The sequence below is a fragment of the Telmatherina bonti genome, assembly GCF_933228915.1.
Source record: "Telmatherina bonti genome assembly, chromosome: 22".
Classification (NCBI taxonomy): Eukaryota; Metazoa; Chordata; class Actinopteri; order Atheriniformes; family Telmatherinidae; genus Telmatherina; species Telmatherina bonti.
In genome coordinates, this window is record NC_136631.1 from 21858674 (window position 1) to 21881386 (window position 22713).

Genomic DNA, 22713 nt, shown 5'->3' on the forward strand with positions numbered 1-22713 from the left:
GGCAGTAAAACATGGCAGCTTTAGTGGCAGTGTGCAGTACTACATAGAGAAACCAATCCTCAGTCAAGACTAATGTGGGAAAGGTAAAAGGATTTTGGCAAAATTCAATAAATATAGAAGAACCACAGAGTGAAACCATAGATATAGTTGAAAAACATGCATTGTGAACCAACCAAATTGTTAAAGTTGATGTTCTTAGACTTGCATGAGAAAAAAGAAATCATCCTCATTGTGATTTCTTATGTATACATGTATGTTGGTACTGTTTCAAACTGGTTTGAACTTGAAAATTTAAGAAATTAAACTACCAAAGACTCTAATGACAAATGTGTAATTAGCTGTTAAACTATATGAAGATCCCCCATGTTCTTGGGAGAATGCATATATTTACCACAATAAGTCCTGGAAATATAAAGACAAGGTAAGAACCCTGAATAAATCATTTGGGTGTTTATTCCTGTTGCTTTCTGAAAGTTGCACTCAACAATCCTCTCCCCTTCTTTTGTTTTGCGCCCTAGTCTGTATTGTGAAAGCAAACAAGCTATAAATGTATTTCCAACTGAACAGACCCAAAGCATGCAATCCCATTTTCATTGTATAACTGCATAAGCATTTAAGCTTTAAAAAGATTGTGCCAACACACCAGCAATTATCAGATCAGACAACAACAACAATATTTTAAATGTAGTACAAGAAGCAAAGTCTTTCTCTCATTCAGTGGAATTCAACTTAAAAAGCTCAAAGCATAATTCAGAAAAGCCCACATCTATACACCATGGTCCAGATTATGTAGAATTTCATATAAATCACATGCTGCAGGAAACTGGTACAGCGAAGGGAAGAAAGCAGTCGCTGGAGATGTGTGACCTATATTCCGCTGCTCCAAACACATTCGTTCTGCTCAGAAGCTGTATCAGCTCTCTCTCCCTTTCCCTCTGATGCGCTTTCTCTCCCTGCAGTTACTCTCTTCGTGTTTCTCCACTTGACTTAACCAGCCACCTTCAGCGCTGTTCTCTTGGTCTCTGGCAGCCCTCTATTTTCTGTTTTCAATCTTTCTGTCCTTCTTGTGTTGCCGTCTTTCTTCTTTGAGTCTGTATTGGTGTGAAACTTTAGCTCCACTTCAGTTGAATCACATTACAGCTATTCAGCAGTGTGTGTTGACACATTTCCCAGAATGTCATTCATTTCATAAAAAGGCAGTGGTGGGATTGAACTTAATTGATAGAAAATTAATTTAACTTTAAATTTTTAATATTGGTAAGATAACAACAATGTACTTTTTTTTTTTTTTTTTTTTTTTGTAGTATAAGGCATAATTTTGTTTTAACATCATTCATGTTTTATTAGTTGAAAACACACTGCTGTTGCAGCCTCGAGGTTTATTATTCAGGCCCGTTTTAAGTGCTTTCATTATTATTAGTGGGAAAAACAATTACAAAACTTATATTATACATTAATAACCTAAACTATTTTGTAAACATTTGCTACTGTGAATGTGAGTGCATTTTGATTGCTACTTTTTAGAGCTAAGACATGCTAGTAACTAGCCGAGGCATGCAAATTCCCTTACCAGACGATAGCTAAGCCAGTGGGTTTCTGGGTTAAATCTATGAAAAATGACTTTTTTTCCCCCAGCGGTGGCCAGCAGTTAGCCCATTTTACTGTTGTTGGATCACAGTTGGTCGTTTTTATGGCTAAGCCAGCAGAAGTTCCATGCCAGCTTAGTTTTTGTGGTTTTCAATGTTTCGTTCCTAAAACTAGACCATAGCATGGAAGCAGAGATGACGACCTACTACCGGTGTCAAGAGTTGCCAATCAGACAGAAAATTCATGGGTGCAACATTATCTTTTCTTGTTTCTGGACAACAAAAGGCAAACAGAAGCTGTAGCAAAGGTAGTCAAAGAGTTCAATTGATGCCTCTATTAAAGGAAAACCCTAGGAAAAGCTACACTTGACTACTGTTGTATTACTCCTCATACCTTCTGTCATGGGGTGGATGCTGAGGTGTGGACCCAAATGCAGACCAGAGAGGCAGGGATGCAGGATCTAGATGATTTATTCTTGAGACAAAGGAACACAGGAGACAAGAAGCACAGGGACTAACGGAGACTAACTCAAAAACAATGAACCTGCAAAACACAACTGAACTGAGGGCTAGAAATACTGACAGAACTTAACTAGACACAGGTTAAAGAATGAACTAACAAGACCAAAATAAACCACCTAACAAGAACAAAGGCTACACATGAAACAGGGGAAAACTACCAAATAAAACAGGAACCTGGAACACGGAAATCATCACATCATAACACCTTCAGTCATGGCATTTTATTTTTATCGACAATGTGAAGCTAATGTTTGTTAATACGCCATGTTATTTTCCACATGCTTAGAAGATGCCTTTGCATGTACTGATTCTGACTTTTAACTTCAGGAAAACGTTTCTATGCTCCAACTGTGGAATCAAGCAATTGCATCTTACACTTTCTGCACCGCACAACTAAATCTAAATATATCTGTGTGCCTCAGATTGAGAAAAAATATGAGTTTTAAGAATATAACACATCTTCATTGTCAATGTAGCAACTCATGAAACCCATTGCATGCAATACCATAAAATAAACATATAATAAACATACTTTCAAATATATTTGAAAGTATTGGGCTAATAAATTATTTACATTCACAAATAAGCCAAAAAAAAAGCTCAGATTTTGTGTTTTTAATTCATCAGTAGATCTTGCACTAAGCAGTGCAATTGTGTTTCTCTCAGAAAAAAGTCCACCTGTTCCTATTCCTGTTCCCAACAAACTTAATCATTAGCCACCAAATCTTTTTGGATTTGTCAAGTCTCTAAGAATGTGTGAGTGAAGAAGAATCTTTCTGAATTTGGATGTGATTAGTTTTTAAGTGTTTATAAATCTAGACAGAAATAACAGTTCTAAAAACCTCAAGATCTACTTGAATGCTGAGCAATAGATTATAATATTGACTAAGTGAAAATTATACATTTAATATCACATACGTGTAAGATGCATTAAAACACTTCTTTTAACAGAGTAAACTTACTATAGACAGCATTTCCTCTACACTTGAACAGCAACTCCCAGCATCCACCAGTGCTTAGAGAGGAAATGCTGTTTCCATGGTACCCTGTCTCTACATTGTTGCCATGGAGTTTTCTTGCCAGGGTGTTGGTGGGCGTGTGACTGTATCATAATCAAAGATGAGAGAGAACGGGATGATTAGCAAAATTCTTAAGGAGAATGTGCACTGTACAAATACATACACTGTACAAATACATACACTGGCGCACACACACACTAAGTGCCTTTTACAGCAGCTTATATTTCTGTTATCCCAGCTAATGATTTTTGGTTTTTACTAATGGTTAATAAATCATTCATGTGATTATGTTGGAATTGAGCACAAGTTAAAAAGTCAAATAGTAAAGGAGCTAAACAGATTACAGTAGGTTGTAAAAATATGCATGTGCTGTGTGATGGTGCCTTCACCCAGTATGCCTCCTCTCTCTGTTTGGGCCAACTCTGCAATTGTGTTAATTTAAAAAGAAGTCATTTGGAGCAGAGTTCAAAAGGAGATTGAAACCAGGCAGACTTTGCATGAGATAGGGCTGCAACACATCTGAATGATCACAAAAAAACATTTTACAGGGGTGTCCACCTCCAGTCCTTGAAGGCCACTACAGGTTTTCCATGTATCCCTGTTCCAACACACCTGATTAAAATCATCAGTCGTTGTGTAGTACTCCGTAGATTATTGTTTCTATTTAATTTGAGCCAGGTGTGCTGGAACAGAGATTAATAAAAAAAAAGAACCTGCAGGACACCCCTGCAGAGGTTCAAATTAGTTATTTATGTGCATGGTGTGTTTTGTTTTTGGGTCTACAAATGATAAAGGAAATCTTGTTTTGGCAGAAATTCTTTTGACTTTTTGCCTTTATATTTCCTCTTTCCTAAACCAGGGGTGTTTGTGTGCCACCTTGACAAAACTACTGACTGACTTGATGTTTCCATCATTTCCACAGCTCCAGCATGACAGTTGCCAACTTAATGGGGAAAAGATTTGGTGTTATTTTTCATAATTCAGTGAGTTAATCATTTCACCAAATCACTCCGAGTGCTGAAGTTCATATAGGGCTGCAAAGAAGCAAAATGCTGAAAAACTTTGAGTAGCCACGGCTTATCCTGCTGCAAAAACAGCTTCTGTTGCTGTGTCTACTCACATCTCAGTGCATTAAATCTGAGTAAATTCTGAGCTGTGGAGATGGAACATGCAGGAAATAAATCAATGATGCAAAAGCAAAAGAGGCAGGTTTGTGAGAAAAGGGACCTCATGAAATTATAGCAGTTATAAGTAGATCTTGAGAAGGGAAAAGAGCTCTTACTCCTGAAAAGACACTTTATAAGTGATGTTTTCTTGTCCAAAATTGCAATGTAAAAGAGTTACTAAGAGTAAGTGCTTTAGCTTTTAGGAGGATTTTCTTACCATTCTGTTTCATTTTTCTCTTTATCTAATTATGAAAATAGATTTTTTTTTTCTTGACATTGCCACAAGAATGTTAATCTCTGTGCCCCACCTAAAATATTAGTAAGTATAATGCAATATCGTAAGAAATGAAAGTGACCCATCCTATAAAGATTAAAATATAATTATGTGTTTTATAAGCTTTACTACAAATATGTTTTTTTTTTCCTCCAGATGTTTTTTTCTTCTTAACCTGCAGTGTTAAATTGCACAATAATCTCTTTTTGGGACAGCTGTGACTTATATATAGGCAGGTGACAGCCACCCACCCACACACGCCGGTTGCATCAACAGATGTTGCTCTCCTTCCAGCTACCATAATCTGCTTAAAGCCTTGCTGTCCTGATTGTATTATCACCTTTAATGGAATATTGCTGACACAGTTTTAGGTCTCCGGCACAGAATGAAATGCACTGATAGGACATACCTTAAAGCTTTATCACATTCAAGCCTAGAATAAGTGGACTCATATGTGAGATTTTTCATTATGTGCATTAACTACCATTATTTGAGCTAATACAGAAGCTAAACTAAATTTTACCCTGAAATTTACCACAAGTTTGGAGAGGAATTCTGGCATTGACAGGCAGCAGATGACTGAACAACAAGCTTCTATAATAACATTACATAAATACAGTAGAACAGTTATCGAAACAATAACAATATGGACAGCAATATGGACAACTCCACCTTAAAATACCACATTAAATGGATTGTCGGCTCTGGTCCTGAAGTTTTAGATGTTTCCCTGCTCCAACCTACCTAAAGCAAATAGAACTGCTTTTCTCAAGAGGTTGTTGAGACTTAATTGGTCAACAAACATGTTCACCCATTAATCTGATTCAGGTGTGTTGCAGTTGGAAAACTCTGCAGGACAGCGGCCATTGAGGTCCAACTTTCAACACCCTGCCACATGAACTCAGTGCTAGCCTCACAACCACACCCACATACATTCTCCCACAAGATGTCCATCATTATGTAGATAGAAAAAAATCAAGGTGGATGTGTGTTTTAATATTGCTATAAAGCAAAAAAACCCAAAACAAAACATGTATTTCAAGTCATGTGCGTGATCCTTAGCCTCTACAGATGCTTCAACGTCCCTTTACCTTCAACCTGCTCTTTCAACATAATTCACTCACAGGTCAGCTGTTTGTCATTATTTATTCATTTATTTGTCTGTTCTGTCATTTTATGTCTTCATCAGACTCATACTTTTAATCCAACCTGATTCTGAGTATCACCTCGATGCTCTCTCTTCTCCTAAGCCTGTCTGCTCTGTTTGTTTTTCTGCTGGGATTTTATGACAGCCAGGTTGTCATAAATCTTTTGATTGACTGGTGATGGAGTACTGTTGAAAAAAGAGTGGTTGCTCTTTATTTTGCTCCATTTTAGAGCTTTTAGATTTCCTCTTCTTTGTGTTCTCTCATGATAACATTAGTATCTGTTGCAAGTGTCTGGCTGTTTGGAAAAAGTTCATCAGTGCTTTGTTTAGGGCCAGAAGTGAACACTGAGTGCTGATTGGTGCCTACAAGTACCGGCTGTATTTATACAGAAGATTAATCAGTGTTTTTTGGGTGGGATGGGAATGTCTCTGACAGTGATGGGGTCCTTCATTAGAGTTTATCTCCAGGGCAATGCCTTAGTAAAATGGCATAGGTGTCCATGAAATTGCCTGAACAGAAAAAATTACCTTTAGCTCCTTCTCTCTCATATACAGCTAATAAAGCGCCTGCGTTGAATACCCTTTTTTGTATTCTTAGGTTTTTAGATGGACAGAGTTTTCTTTAAAGTTCTTCCACATTTTTCTTCAGAGATTTATCAACCATTCTGCTTTGTGCTTAGACGCCTTGATTCAGTGAATTAATAAATGTATTTCAAAAATACAGTTGACAAAGGTGGCTTTGTCAACTAGAAAAATTATTTTACATCTTAGCAATTATCCAACATTGAAAACAGTTTAGAGAAGTTTGAGGATTTTATTGGGATTTGATGATTCTCATTCAAACAGACTTGCAGTGCTCTTGATGACTGGGATCAAATAGTTTTGTCACATTGACACAATGTTTTCATAGTGAATGATGAAGTACAGGTGCTTTAATGATTCATTCCTTAAATTATTTAGCTGGAAAATCACATGACTGTAATTTACCAAAGTTAAGGAATTAAATGGCTCCAAAAGCTTTTCAGTACTTTTTAAAAGCAGTGATTATCTAATAGTAGTTTATTTGGATGATACATTTTCCACATCTATTTAATTGTCTGCATAAACCATAACAACTTAATTTGTGACCACTGAAGTGTTTTAAAAAATAACATTTCTAAAAAATATATACATGCATGTACAATTTCTTTAAAAACAGAACTATTAAGAAAAATGTAAATTTAAACAGAATGTAATCTTTTACAAACCAGGGCTTTGTTTGGTTCTGAAAATGAGCATTTTACCACTTTAAAGTTACAATATTTACTTATAAAGATTTTCTGACAGTCATATATATCTACATAGCCTGTGTATGAAGCCCAAAATTGAGATATTTTTGTGTGCTCAAACAGGTGAATCTGAGATTTTTCCATTTGTGACCTCAAGAAGGGGAAAAACCATTTTCCCTGCTAGTGGATACTGCCACTGACCCGTTCCCCAGCTAGCTGAGCCCTTTAAAATCACTGAGTAGGCACCAGCGAAAGCTGCATCATCTTCCTCCGTGGTCAGACACCGCTCATGAACATTTAAAGATTCAGACACAGAAACAGTCAGTTCTCAGAGCCCACTAGAGCAACTTTTGGAAAATCTCACAACTAAAGTTTTCTATAAAAATGTAATGGTAAGTCATTATTCATCTGTCACATCTTCTCTCTCCAATGAGATCACATGAGTGTCCCATTGCAGCCTTTGATGAGATTAATGTCATGATATTAATATGCCATCACGTAGCTTCTGCATGCTTGAAATAAATGTGTGTGTGTTTGTGTGTGAGATAGATGTCATGTTTGCAAAGCCCACGGAGTTGAATTATTAGATGGATTTCTTCAGTAGATTTTATAAATAGGTTAGGCATACCAGAGGCATGAGTTAAACGCTGGCCGGCTGTTTTTTCTTGAATAGCCAGACATCCACATTGTGCGCTGGCATTTTCAGAGCAGCTGCCAGCTTGAAGCTGCATCAAGTCAATTCTGGATATTCATAAAATATTAAAATATCTCTTAAGACAGTAAACAAATGTTGAAATGAAGAGTAGAATATTTAAAATAAATAGATAAGAAATTTCATTAGGAAGTCATTTGTGTATAAAATTCAGGTTAAAACAATTCTGACAAATATTAACGTTTAATGTAAAGTGTATTATTGAATTAAAATAACATGTAAGTTTGTGTATGTGCAGTGCCGGTTAATTATTGCAACTTGCACCAATAATTTAATAAGACGTCGCCCCTTGACTAGTCTATTTTTTCATCTCGGATGAAGGTCAAGTGTGAGGTCAAAGTGGCAACTGGGGTTTATTGAAGTTTAATGAAGCTTAAAAAAAAGAAAGTGATGGAGCTGATGGCCTGAGATTTACTGCCATTCACTTCGTTATTCACAGAGTACAGACCCAGAAAGAAACCGAGAAGGAGAGAATAAGGTCCAGTTTTAGATATAGAATTGAAGGTAAAGAAAGGATGGGAGTTTGTTGAGATGCATGACCGTTATTGTCTTCTCTGGGTTTGTAATAGAAGGGGGAGGGAAGAAGACACTATGAAGAGGAGGAGAGGAAGAGTGCAATGTAATGCTGGCAGGTCATTTATTACCTTCCCACTCTCCTTCATCATGTTTACCCTGAGAGAGCACTTCGATCTACGAATGGAGACCAATTTCCCTAAAGAGCACACAAAGAAAGAGCACAAAGCAGATGCATACATTAATCTCTAACTGAACATTAGGATTTTTGATGATGCAATGTCTGTGTCTTTACATTGAGATTACTCCGGTGCTGATGCTGAAAGGCCAGCTTTAGAGGTTTAATAAGGTTAGAGGTCAGTTGATTACATTAAACAGGATGTGGTGAAGTGCTGGTGAACTGTCAGCTTTGGGCCTCGGGCTGCAGGAATCACCAGGTCACCACAATGGCCCAGTGTGCTGGAATCTGACAGAAGAGCTGGAGAGACAAGACCAGCCAACCAACTCTAGAGAGAAACAAAGAGGATCTTGATGAGTGTAGGGAAGACAACATAGAGAGCGTCTGAGGAGAGAACGGCAAAGAGAAAGAGCAAAGGATAAACACCAAATGTTCTGATTTACAAAGGCCAGCTGTGTTAATGCCTTAACCTGTTTGTTATCTGTGTGTAGGGATGAATGAAAGAAAAAGTAGATAGAGACCAGAAAACAGAAATAGAAATAGAACAGGGAATTGGAAGAGCTAAAGCTTGTAAGGGAATGCTGGGGGGATGTAGGAACATCTGTTTCTAAAAATATTCTTTTCTATTCTTCCTTTACTGTTTACCACTTTACATGCAGATATATGGTGTCTTGTGAAAATTGGCTAAAGACTCAAACCTCCTCTTGAAACTTTACAAGAGGGTTCACACATTATTAATAATTCAAATGCACCCCAACTCACAGTAATTCTGTTAAAAATTACTGGAAAATATTCCCTCCTCATACAAAATTCGCTTTTTAAAAAAAAAAAAAAAAAATCCAGAAAACATTTATTCGTAGTTTTAACCGATTTTTTTAAGATAACAAAAAAAAATTAATAGAAAAAATCTTTAGATATTCTATTGAATAATTTATCTGAATGGTGTGCTAGCAGGGATATAAGTTATTGAGGCATGTTGAGAGTAAAACCAGAGTATTCCTGAAAGTGGCTCTTTTTAAATCTGACTAAGCCACCATGTTATGCCACATTTAATTACGTAGAAGAATTTATAGCTAGAGTTTTAAATTAAAATCAGCAATGAAAAAACTTTCACATTCCCATCTCTATGCAGAGTCTCTTATTTAAGGTTAATTTTGCAAAAATGCTTGTTATGCATCAGCAATGAATTTGACTCAAACTATGAAGTAGAAGCGATGCAAAGTGCATCCTATGCATTCAGTTGGCAAAGCAAAACCATTTTTATTTATGCTTTGTCCTAAAAAATAATGGCTTCTATTTTGAGGACTGGTGTGTTTGGCATTTCGTTTTCTGATCTTGGATAATGTTCATTTTTATCCCCTTTATGTCAAAATGTGTCAAAAGAAAAACAACTATCAACATCATTTGAGAAACATTGCAGATTCTAGTTTATACTAAACGTCAAACACCAGAGAAAAATGATTCTGTGAGGACTAAAGAACAAGCTATGATAAGTGCTTAAAATTCTTTTAGCACAATAAAACAGTTTTACAGTTGTGAATCAAAATGACATGCATCAGCACACATTTAATCCTTGTGGTTTGTCTGTTGCCCCCATCTGGTCATAGATCTCTCAGTTGAGCCAATTACAGCCTGAAGAACTGATCTTTGACAGATCAAATCTAGCACTAAGAAAGAACAGTGTCACGCTGATAAAAAGTATGAACCCTTTCAATGACACCATAATGATTAAAAAAGATTTTGGCATCTGTATAAGACAAAAAAGTTTATGCTTTTTCAATGGAAGGGAGTTTCGAACCAGAAATGTTTCATCACTGATGTCTTGCAGCCATCTGCTGTGTTGCACTTTATGACATCTCTTCAACATGACAGAGGATGACCTCTATTCACCCATCAGCCATAAGATTAAAACTACTGACATTTAAACTGAGCTGAGTTGCACTGGTCATCTTGTTCCTGTGAAATGTTCCTGCATCCTGACATTCACATGGATGTTGCATTGACACATGCCACCTAACTGAGTATTTCACAAACCACTCTAATGTGATCACCCAGGCTTCAAATTCCCAAAATATAATTTTGATAGAATCTAAAATCTTTAGTGTGGAATGGGTTTAATCCAAACACGCTGCACTTCAATACCTACAGGTCCCTAAGGAGTTCTTGCTAACATATCAGTACTAAAACAGCAGGACACCCTCAGATGTTGTTTGTCCACACTTTGATGGGTCAGAGCTCATTTGGTGACATGAGAAGGATTGACTTTTCTTCACAATATTATGGCTGATCACGTGTATGGTCATATTTTAGATACAGTTTATGATTAATGCAACTCAATCCTACAGTTGGTTCCCACAGAGGGAGCTTCTAATAATACATAAACAGCACACAGCAGACTGTAACGCATACACTAAGAACTGAAACTCTATCACACTGTGTGTAATATGCAACTCATTGGATGCATATATACTTCCTAAAAATGATGAATTTGTAACTTGTTTCTCTTATTTAAAGGGATATTCATAATTGATATTTAAGTGAAATCTGTAACCCAATAAGTGGTTTAAAATCTTTATCTGGCAATCCCCAGAAATTCTTTTGGGATTCCCATGTGGGATCAGGATCACCAGTTAGAGAACCACTGCCCTGAACAATAATTAGTCCTGTGGCACATTTACTGTACTTTAGTCCCTTTGCTGATCCTTGTTTTCTGTTTTATCCCATCGTCTCCACCTCCTCTGTAAGGATGTGACTCTTTTTTTAGGTGCTTTGGGTCAGAGGTCAGAGGACTTTCCAAAAGAGAGCTTTGTTTGTGTTGTAAGGTCTGGAAAAGGCACACTTCCTCTAATCCTGAGTGATAAGAGGCACATACACACACACACACACTGACTTGAGGCATTGTTGCTTCCCCAGATGTTACAGCCTTTTCAGTATTCCAGTCACACACGTCTGTCCACATCCACTGTCATTCTGTATAGACTCTTAGGCATCACTGGATTTTGTAAGTCACAGTTTCTGCACGTGCACCATTACCAAAATGGTGTTATCAGATGTAATGAGTTCAATCAGTGAAATGCTGGTTTTACTTCCTTGCCATCGTCAGCTTGTGTTGACAAGTGCTAAAGGGTCTCCAGTCAGCAGATGCTTCACTGGTTTACATAAACCACTTATGGCTTTACATAAAGCTATTTTGACTTAACCTCAGTGTTTGTGTGTGTTTATGTGATCCAGGGGGCCCGTGTTTGGGTCAAAGAGAAGGAACAGCTGCTTCCCGCCACCGTCAACTCCTGTGGAGATGGAACTCTGGTGGTCACAACTGACTATGGAGAGGTAAGAAATGTTGTAAAACACGCTCTCACAAACTGCCTTTTGTGATCATGTGTATCTTTCACACAAAGACAAGCCAGAAAAGGTATTGCTGAAAGCTTCCTGAAAGTATTATGTATTACAAAGGTGTGTTCCATAAAACCTGTGACAATTTGAACAAAGTCTACACAAATTTTTTAGAAGTATATGTCAGAAAGCCAGTCTTAGAATGGAGCCAATATTACAGTGCTGTAAGCACAACGTAAGAGCATTAAAAGAAGCCTAGCAATCAAGTGATTATTATCAATGAAAGGTGCAGTGTTTGTCATCAGCACTGTGTGTTTGTATTCACAGAAAGGTTGATGTGACGGCGAAGGAGCTGTATGAGCTACTTGCATGGATCAATAGAAGTTCTTGGTCATGATGCTCCACTTTGCTGCTCCAATTCCTCCAATTCGTTCTCCTCCTCCTCTTCATCCTCATACATATTCAAAACTCATTTCTGACACACATTCAGCGGAGAGCAGGGGTGGAAAGAAACTGTTATGGAAAGACAAACGCACACAGTTGTTACATGATGTCATATGTGAGGACGGCGTTACCTGTAACTGTTCGGCAAACTGTGCAACCAAGCTCAGCAACCAAATGCCTGCTATCATAACACATGAACTGAATATTTAAATGATCGTTCATCTTATGCGCTTGTATCTGTATCAGTGGCAGGACATGTTCAGGTTACTATTTGGTTTAAATCTTTTCCATGGCTGATGTATTTGGCACACACATGCCCATGCTCTCTGCTTGGGAGCGTTTAAAGAGGGAGCTAATAATAGACTTGCTTCTTTAACCAGAATTCAAGAGTCTCAATCCTGCCTTTATACCCTCAAAGAACATCTCGATGTTGCCATTTATGTGCAGTGAATTCATGCTTTTTTGGCCTTTCAGACAGGAATTGTCCAAATTCTGCTCTAAAAGCCCCCCCGCCCCCCGCTCCTCGCTTTTGATGCAGCTGCTCCTGTGTTTCTGTTTGATGACACAACAAGGACAGACAAGCAATTCCCAAAATAGAGGTTATAGAAGCAGGCATTCTCATTGCTCTGGATTATGAATTGCCTTACCAACCCCCATCCAGCTCTGCCTCCTCTTCCTGTCCTCCCTCTCTACTAGCTGCTGGTGTTTAAATGTTAGCTCTGCAGGAGATGGTGAATATTTGATAGAAAGTCAGCAGGATGGGGTGGACTATTGCCTGTTAAAACAGAATCTGACCAATGCAGTCCCAGGCTTCCCATGCATTCCTGCTGCTCAGCCCATGTTCTCCTGGATAGGCGTAAATAGATGGTTGACTCTGAAAGTTGAAATGAACTATGTTAACTAAACACAGCATTTAATGGGGTTTGGATTTTTATTTTTCTCCCCCTTTTTCTTCTTACACAGCCCTTCCTGCTCCATCACTGTGTATACCAGGGCTGCACGATGTTGAAAAAAAAAAACCCATTATGATATTTTCTGACCCTGTGATATATATTGCAATATGACAAAATACAGGAATTTTCAGCAGAAAACTTGGATAGTACTTTAAGTTTTGGTGCACTCCTGTCATCTTGTTGACAATTAACCTGCACTTATTTCACCACTTTTTGTGAATGTTGCAAATACATACTTTGTCTCTATTTATGAGTAATTCTTATTGTCATGATTTATCTATTGGTTTTATTGTGCTAGATCCTCAGCAAATGTTTTGTCCTATCACGTCTTATTCATGGCTGCCAGCATTGGAAAAGTTGTAAATCCATCTATATCTGCTGGTTAGATGGACAGATGGACAAATGAACATAATGAGTTCATCTGCCTCAGAAACTTCAGGACCTACAATGTGACTATTGCACATATGTACAATGTGATGATGTTGCTCAAAAGATGTGGGGTTTAGCAGTCAGCGATTCAAGAAGGGGACATTTTGGAGAAGTGAGGCACATTTCAATAAATCTGTCACAGAGTTGTGCCTAACCTTAACTACATATGCTACGATGAATTACCTTAACTAAGTAGTTTGAAATTGTTATAAAATTGAACTAAAGACAGAAGTTGAACTTGGATGTTCAGTTTAATAATTGCATGTATTTGCTTCATTCTTCAATTCCTTCAGCCTTCAGATGAGGACAAAGTCACATCTCCAATGTGAGGCAACAGTATTGTTGGTGACTGTTGTAAAACATGGAGTGAGAGTACCTTGAAGTGTATGTCCATTGATATAATTTTAAAAAAATAAAATAAAATAAATAAAATCACATCAGTTGACACAAATTAAGAGATTGATTTTTGTATCTTCTTGACATTTTTCTGTGAAACTGAATTTAAATGAGGCATGTATCTTTGATGAAGTGTTGACTTGGCTCAAAACAGCATATTAAAAACCACCCAACTGGAGAAATGACATTATGTGTTTCTATAGAAACTCATTCACGTGTTCCTATGCAAAAGTTGACTTATTCAGATGAGTGTGGAGTCCAAATTTTTACTTGTGCTGTTAAATATCACAAACACATTTTACCTTACTTTTACTGCAATTTACCCCTAATGATTCATTAATTCATTCATTATCCTCATCGCTTTGTCCAATGAAGGGTCGTGGGGAAACTGGAGCCTATCCCAGCAGTCTTTGGGCGAAAGGCCGGGGTACACCCTGGACAGCTCACCAGTCCATCGCAGGGCCACACAGAGACAAACAACCACCCACGCTCACACTCACTCCCATGGCCAATTTAGAATAACGAATCCTAACTACCCCTAATCAGTCTAAACATAAACAAATATACTGGACACAAGTTAAGATCAGTATAGTCAATTAAAGCTTGGTCAACTGTTGATTAAATCTTAAGAAATCCTGTTTTTATAGATTACCAAAATCCCATATTCAGATATAGCAACCCAGATTTTACTTTTCTCTTTTATGTCATTTTTATGTAGCTTTTTCATTCATTCATTTTCTGTACCTCATAGTCCAGTTCACAGGCAGGCTACACCCTGGTTGCCAGTCTATGACAACCAGGATGTAGCCTGGATGTGCTAAAGGTTTTAGCAGCAGGCTCTTCCTATCCAGTGCTTTAACTGTACGGTCACATTTCATAGATGTGCTGTCTCTGCGTATGCAGTATCCACACACATACTAACATGTATGCACACACACACACAGGTTACATTTGCGATGAGTTGTGCTTTGTTTGACCTGGATTTCAGTTGCTAGCGTAAAAGCTGCAGTGAGAGCTCACGCGAGCACAGAAAATGCTGCAGGGGTGTGTTACTCGTTGTGCACTATATTAAAACTACCACACACTCTGAAATGCATCGTATAAAAATTGCAGAAATTACATTCTCGGTTTGGTTCTGCATAGAAATAAATTCATGCAGTTGTCTGGTCTCCTGACCTGCTTTGCAGCTGTACAACTCTGATGCTACAGTGGCATTAAGTGAACTCTCTCAGACCCTTCCTACAAAATACTGACACACAAAATAAATGACGTTTTATTTAAATGGATTATTCTGCAGGAAAAGAGGCAACTGATCCTTTTAAACTGGAATGGCTGATAAACCTTAAACGTTGATAAATTATGAAATGTGTGTTTTACCCAGGGGAAGAACAGATGTGGTGCAGAAAATGTAATAAATAAGAGTTAATTATTAAAGTTTGTTGAAAACATCCTAATCCAATCCAATTTATCAAGCCTTGCTGTCAGAAAAACATTATTCTCTCCTGAATATTGCAGCTTTGGTTGTGGAAGTAGACTTGCCAGCTACTTCTGACTGAGTTCCTGCTGTATTTTCTGGGGGATCACATTACCCCAAAGACCTCAGTGTTCTCCAAACCTAATCAGACACAGGGAAGCCTGACAGATCCGATGCAAGGTCAGTGAGGAGAGCTGCAGGTGCGCACAGTGCAGGACTGTGTGATACTGTATCTTGCTCTGTTGAACAGAATATATAGGTCACTGTGCCCACAGTCCTCCTCTCTCTGTCTCTCCATTTTTAGCTCTCTGGGCTGCTCTCCTCACTTTTGCTGCAGCTAATATGTGAAGTCAGATGAAGAGGCTTGTCTCCCCTGGCTCTGCTCCTGAATCATGCAAAGCAGAGTCAAACATCAGAGAGCAATACAAAAAAAGCGTGCCTGCACTGTGTGTGTATATGTGTGAGCGAAAGGGTTTCCAGAAAGTAGATCCATAGTGATTTTGGAAGTAGAATGGCACTTGGAAATGATGAAAGAGAAAAAGAGGACTATATAAGAGGGAATATGAATTACTTTAATTGTCTATCCTGTGGCCCTCTGACATGCAGTAATTGCACTTGATTCATTTGGGTCTTTCCAACAGCAAGAAAGATACAAATCCATAACCAAAGTGGCCAATAATTTGGTGAAACTTTGGTGAAATATAACATGGAAAAAATGCTGGCCTGGCAAGCATTTCAAAAGATCTATATATTCTTTATAATGAGAAACACAAAGCAGGTTAGTGGTGACCAGCAAATTAGGGGCAGGTGTGAATGAAGAACAGGGAGCAAAACAAAACCTATAAGGAGTAAATCAGGAGGAAAAACTGAATCATGGGAATACAGCAGCCAACGTCCAACAATAAAACATTCAGCATCAAAACCCATCGAGTAAACAAGTAGTATTAATCCCCTCCTGAGCCGTCCCCTTATTGTGGTGGAGGGGTTTGTGCGTCCCAAAGATCCTAGCAGCTATGTTGTCGGGGGCTTTATGCCCCTGGTAGGGTCACCCATGGCAAACAGGTGCCTAGGGGAGGGACCAGACCAAGCATGTCTCATCGACCTCTATGATGACGACCAACCTGGGCATGAATGTTCCCTTGCCCGGACGCGGGTTACCGGGACCCCCCCTCTGGAGCCTGGAGGTGGGGTACGAGAGCGAGCGTCTGGTGGCCGGGCCTTCGCCCATGGGGCCCGGTTTGGCTCAGCCCGAAAGGGTTACATGGGCCCCACCTCCCGTGGGCTCACCATCTGCGGGAGGAGCCGTAAGGGTCAGGTGCAATGTGAGCTGGGCGGCAGCAAGGGGCGGGGACCCTGGCGGTCCGATCCCCGGCTGCAGAAGCTGGCTCTGGGGACGTGGAACGTCACTTCTGGTGGGGAAGGAGCCTGAGCTTGTGCGCAAGGTTGAGCGGTTCTGGCTAGATATAGATGGACTCACCTCAACGCATGGCTTGGGCTCTGGAACCAGTACCCTCGAAAGGTGCTGGACTTTCTTCCACTCTGGAGTTGCTCATGGTGGGAGGCGCCGAGCAGGTGTGGGCATTCTCATCAGCCCCCAGCTGGGTGCCTGCACGTTGGGGTTTACCCCGGTGGATGAAAGGGTAGTTTCCCTCTGCCTCCAGGTGGGGGGACGGGTCCTGACTGTTGTCTGTGCTTATGCACCGAACAGCAGTTCAGAGTACCCACCCTTTCTGGATCCTTGGAGGGAGTGCTGGAGGGTGTTCCTTCTGGGGACTCCATTGTTCTGCTGGGGGACTTCAATGCTCACGTGGGCAATTACAGTGAGACCTGGAAGGGAGTGATTGGGAGGCATGGTCCCCCCCCTCTGAACCCAAATGGTGTTTTGTTATTGGACTTCTGTGCTCATCATGGATTGTCCGTAACGAACACCATGTTCCAACATAAGAGTGTCCATATGTACACCTGGCATCAGGATTCCCTGGGCCGCAGTTCGATGATCGATTTTGTAGTCGTATCGTCAGACCTGCGGCCACATGCCTTGGACACTCGGGTGAAGAGGGGGGCGGAGCTGTCAACTGATCACCACCTGGTGGTGAGTTGGCTCAGATGGTGGGGGAGGAAGCCGGTCAGATCTGGTAGGCCCAAACATGTTGTGAGGGTCTGCTGGGAACGTCTGGCTGAGACCCCTGTCAGAGCGAGCTTCAACTCCCACGTTCAGCAGAGCTTCGAACATGTCCCGAGTGAGGCGGGGGACATTGAGTCCGAATGGGCTGTGTTCCGTGCCTCTATTGCTGAGGCGGCCGGCGGGAGCTGTGGCTGTAAGGTCGTTGGTGCCTGTCGTGGCAGTAATCCCAGGACACCAGCAGTGAGGGATGCCGTCAAGCTGAAGAAGGAGTCCTATCGGGCCTTCTTGGCCTGTGGGACTCTGGAGGCGGGCTAAGCGGCATGCGGCTTCGGCTGTTGCCGAGGCAAAAACTCGGGCATGGGAGGAGTTCGGCAAGGCCATGGAGATAGACTTCTGGACGGCTTCGAGGAGTTTCTGGTCCACCATCCGGCGGCTCAGGAGGGGGAAGCAGTGCTCCATCAATACTGTGTACAGTGGAGATGGGGAGCTGCTGACCTCAACTCGGGACGTAGTGGGTCGGTGGAAGGAATACTTTGAAGACCTCCTCAATCCTACCAACACATCTTCCGATGAGGAAGCAGATCTGGTGGACTCAGGGGTGGACTCTCCTATCTCTGGGGCTGAAGTCGCTGAGGTGGTCAAAAAGCTCCTTGGCGGCAAGGCCCCGGGGGTGGATGAGATCCGCCCGGAGTTCCTTAAGGCTCTGGATGCTGTGGGGCTGTCCTGGCTGACACGCCTCTGCAGCATCGCGTGGACATCGGGGGCAGTACCGCTGGATTGGCAGACTGGGGTGGTGGTCCCCCTTTTTAAGAAGAGGGACCGGAGGGTGTGTTTCAATTACAGGGGAATCACACTCCTCAGCCTCCCTGGTAAGGTCTATTCAGGGGTCCTGAAGAGGAGGGTCCGGATAGTCGAATCCCGGATTGAGGAGGAGCAGTGTGGTTTTCGTCCTGGTCGCGGAACAGTGGACCAGCTCTATACCCTCTTTGGGGTCCTGGAGGGGGCATGGGGGTTTGCCCAACCAGTCTACATGTGTTTTGTGGACCTGGAGAAGGCATTCGACCGTGTCCCCCGGGGGCTCCTGTGGGGGGTACTCCGGGAGTATGGGGTACCGGACCCCCTTGTACGGGCTGTCCGGTCCCTGTACGACAGGTGTCAGAGCTTGGTCCGCATTGCCGGTAGTAAGTGGGATTCGTTTCCGGTGAGGGTTGGACTCCGCCAAGACTGCCCTTTATCACCGATTCTGTTCATAACTTATATGGACAGAATTTCTAGGCGCAGCCGAGGTGTTGAGGGGATCCAACTTGGTGACCTCAGGATTGGGTCCCTGCTTTTTGCGGATGACGTGGTCCTGTTGGCTTCATCTGGTCGTGATCTCCAGCTCTCACTTGAGCGATTCGCAGCCGAGTGTGAAGCGGCTGGGATGAGAATCAGCGCCTCCAAATCTGAGACCATGGTCCTCAGCCGGAATAGGGTGGATTGCCCTCTCTGGGTCAGGAGTGAGGTCCTGCCTCAAGTGGAGGAGTTTAAATATCTCGGGGTCTTGTTCACGAGTGAGGGAGGGATGGAGCGCGAGATCGACAGACGGATCGGTGCGGCGTCTGCAGTAGTGTGGGCTCTGCGCTGGTCTGTCGTGGTGAAGAAGGAGCTGAGCCAGAAGGCGAAGCTCTCGATTTACCAGTCGATCTACGTTCCTACCCTCACCTATGGTCATGAGCTGTGGGTTGTGACCGAAAGAACGAGATCTTGTATACAGGCGGCTGAAATGGGTTTCCTCCGCACCCATTAGAGATAGGGTGAGGAGCTCGGTCATCCGGGAGGGGCTCAGAGTAGAGGTTCCGCATCGAGAGGAACCAGTTGAGGTGGCTCGGGCATCTGGTCAGGATGCCTCCTTGACGCCTCCCTGGTGAGGTGTTCCAGGCACGTCCCTCTGGGAGGAGACCCCAGGGAAGACCCAGGACACACTGGAGGGATTATATCTCTCGGTTGGCCTGGGAACGCCTCGGGATCCCCCCCGCAGAGTTGGCAAATGTGGCTGGGGAGAGGGAAGTCTGGGCTTCCCTGCTAAGGCTGCTGCCCCCGCGACCCGACCCCGGATAAGCGGCAGAAGATGGATGGATGGATGGATGGATATTAATCCTGAAAATAATCCTGATGGGTTTTTTAATGTCATCGGAGGGATGTCAGCATTTAGTGATTTCAAGAGATGACTTAGGTTTTTTTTGTTTGGTTTTTTTTTCTTCTCATTAGATAACTTTATTTATGACTTTCATTGGAAACCTTAACAACTTCAGTGCTGGGTGGGGAAACAAAAACAATGTAGAAAGATTTGTAACAGCTAGAAACCAGTTTTCTGTTAAAGTTAAAGGAGACTAGGGAGTAATGCACAAGTGAGAAAAATATATGTGGTTAAACATGCTCATAACAGTTCCCTTTTTTCCCCTCATTAATCTGGTACGTTTCTACTTTTTCCTCGTTGAATAATGAATTATTGAACATGAAGTAGTCCATCTTAGACAAGTCAAACGCAGTCTGTGTGCATCTGCGTCGCATACAACAAGGTTTGGGTGTTCTTGTGGATTTTTTTTTATTTTGTATGCTAGTGCAGCAAGGAGCTGTGCACATAAGTGCGTTAAAACCTACCAGAGGCCAAATGGAAGACGACAGAATCTTTTGCAAAATCCTCTTTTATCTCCCATTTCAGCTGTATTTAATCACATTTACTGACACCCTTTTTCAACTTTTGAGATCAACTATCTGAGAGTTGTTATTGTATGAATCCTCCCAAGTTGTTTTCCCTAAACATCAGTGTTTCATCTGCTCTTTAAGGCATGTAAATTAGAAAAAAAAGCATATGGTTGAAAAACAATTGCAAGAGCTGTAATTGGAAACTGATATTTATGTTTTTTCTGGTGTAATTATCGCTGAAGAAAGACTTTTCTCTAGAGGAGCATTCCACAGATTTTTTTTTTTTTTTATAATTGATAAGCTTAGGTGTCTGTCATGATCTGCTGGAAATACGCCAGTTCACACCTGGCATCACAAGTAGTGACATATGACCAGAGCTCCTTATAATACTTTTTTATGCAAATAAAAACATTCTGCACATTAAATCCACTTGCAAAGGCAAACGTCCTGCAAAATTCCACAGAACTTTTTCTGCACAAACCTTTGAGGACAGTCCCATTGCGGCCTCATATTGAGAGTCCACCAACTTGACCTGAGCCTAAACACTAGCCTGCACAGTCACTTACTTTAAAGAGCTTTATTTTTACTTGTGCAATTGGCCAAAAGCCTTGTGAAAAATTAATATTGAGTAAAAGGTTTGCCTGACACCAGGGAGACTTCAGCTGCATGAGTTGTTGCCTCTCTCATGCCAGCTGAGAAGGCATCACTTTATTGTAGCCACGGTGACCAAATGCAGCTCTGACCTCCTCAGAATAACATCTGCTCAACCAGATCAAGTTCTAAATGCTCTTTTTATCTTGTGTGGCAAAATATACAACAAACGAGGCCATTGGATTAAATTATTGATAGTTGAAGCATATAGTTTGTGTATGGAGGTTATGTCTACATCAAAAATGGAGAAAAAATTGAATTGTGAGAAAACATTAGGCTCTCAAGAAGCATATTTTGTTTAAGGAATTTTTAAAAAAAGTAAAATCTCAGACGCTGAGTGAATAATTATAACTATTTATTAATATAATAAAGCAACAACAACAGCAAAAAAAACAAAAACTCCCCAGTTGAATTAAAAAGCTTGACAACAAAAACTCCCATTTCTGTCATACTTGCATCTTTTTTTTCTGTTTAACATGCCGTGCAAGTTTGATGTGTTGTGTATGTGTGCGAAGCCATATCCTCTGCGCCACCATAATTTACCCAGGACTGCGATCCCAGCATGACTCTGATTAATATTACTCTTAGTGAACTTCAATTAAAAGGCAAAGTTCTCCCACAGAGCAGATAGTGGCATTAAGTGAGCCTGCTGAGCAAGCCATGCAGGTTAGAAATTATAAGCAGCTGGGCAAAAAGATTTGTGGAAAAGAAAAAAAAATTATTTAAATGATACCAGAAATTTGAACAGAAAAAGACATATATATATATATATATATATATATATATATATATATATATATATATATATATATATATATATATATATATATATATATATATATATATATATATACATATAAAAAAACCTAATTAGTGGAAGGTTGAAATGTGACTGGGTGATGTGAGACGAGTGGCGGTTGAGAGAGGTGGGATAAAAGAAGAGAAGTGACACTCAAAGTGAAAGAAAGATCAGAGCAGAAATGATGCTTGAGACATGAACATAAGTGAAGAAAAATACAAAGGAAGAGAGCAAGAGAACATCTTTAACAGAGTGAGGACAAATACAGAAAGAAAGCGTTATCCATCAGCTGTTTGGTCATAATAATCAATTAGTTTTATATAAAACTTTTCAAGGTTTTTCATTGAATTGGCTACATTTTGAGAGATTTTTTGGCTCTCTTCTCTCACATACTTGGATGCTCCCCCAATCCAGCTGTGCCACAGTCCATCCTGCATGTGCACAGCTGTCCAACGCATGACTAACAGGCGTGTCAGTGAATCCTGTTTCTCAAACAAACATGTGTCTAATGCATATCAAACATTGATAAGCAGATAATATCTCTCACACAAAAATGAGTGGAAAATGGCAGCAACTTTAATCTAACCAAGAAAAAACACAAAAAAGTATGGATCAACATTTTTTTTCATGGGGTTCATTTTGAGCGTTTTTCACTGTAGGATAACTTTATGTACCATATCCACTACAGCTGTTAACACTATTGACTAATTTTGCACTTTACAGGAAGTATAAATATGTACAAGCTGAATATTTCTCAATGAATACTTTACAGTAATATGCTTAAGTATGCAAAATTAGTTAAACAAGCTTCATCTTGGAGACCCCGTCTTGGTGACAAATTTTTCGCATTTTACTTCCAGTTATTAGAAACAACGTGAAAATAATTCTATTAAAAAAAGATTACTGTGGCTCAGCAGATTTATCAGTCTGGTGCTGAAAACACAGCACAAATGGGTTTTTAAAGCTTCTTTTCTTAACAACAAGCAAGTAATATAATTGTAATGCATTACCGTAAAATATTTAGCTTACAAAAAAT

The 22713-nt window shown here is 40.4% G+C and overlaps 1 protein-coding gene across 1 annotated transcript in view; it reads left to right on the top strand.

Annotated features, from left to right (window-relative positions):
* The window catches only part of myo10l1 (myosin X, like 1), a gene marked incomplete at both ends in the record, with an annotated part of 45111 nt that overhangs the window by 1584 nt on the left and 20814 nt on the right, over nucleotides 1–22713 (top strand). The window contains one exon of the mRNA XM_079261624.1: nucleotides 11617–11715. Coding sequence (XP_079117750.1) covers nucleotides 11617–11715 — 99 coding nt within the window. The remainder of the gene's footprint in view (nucleotides 1–11616; nucleotides 11716–22713) is intronic.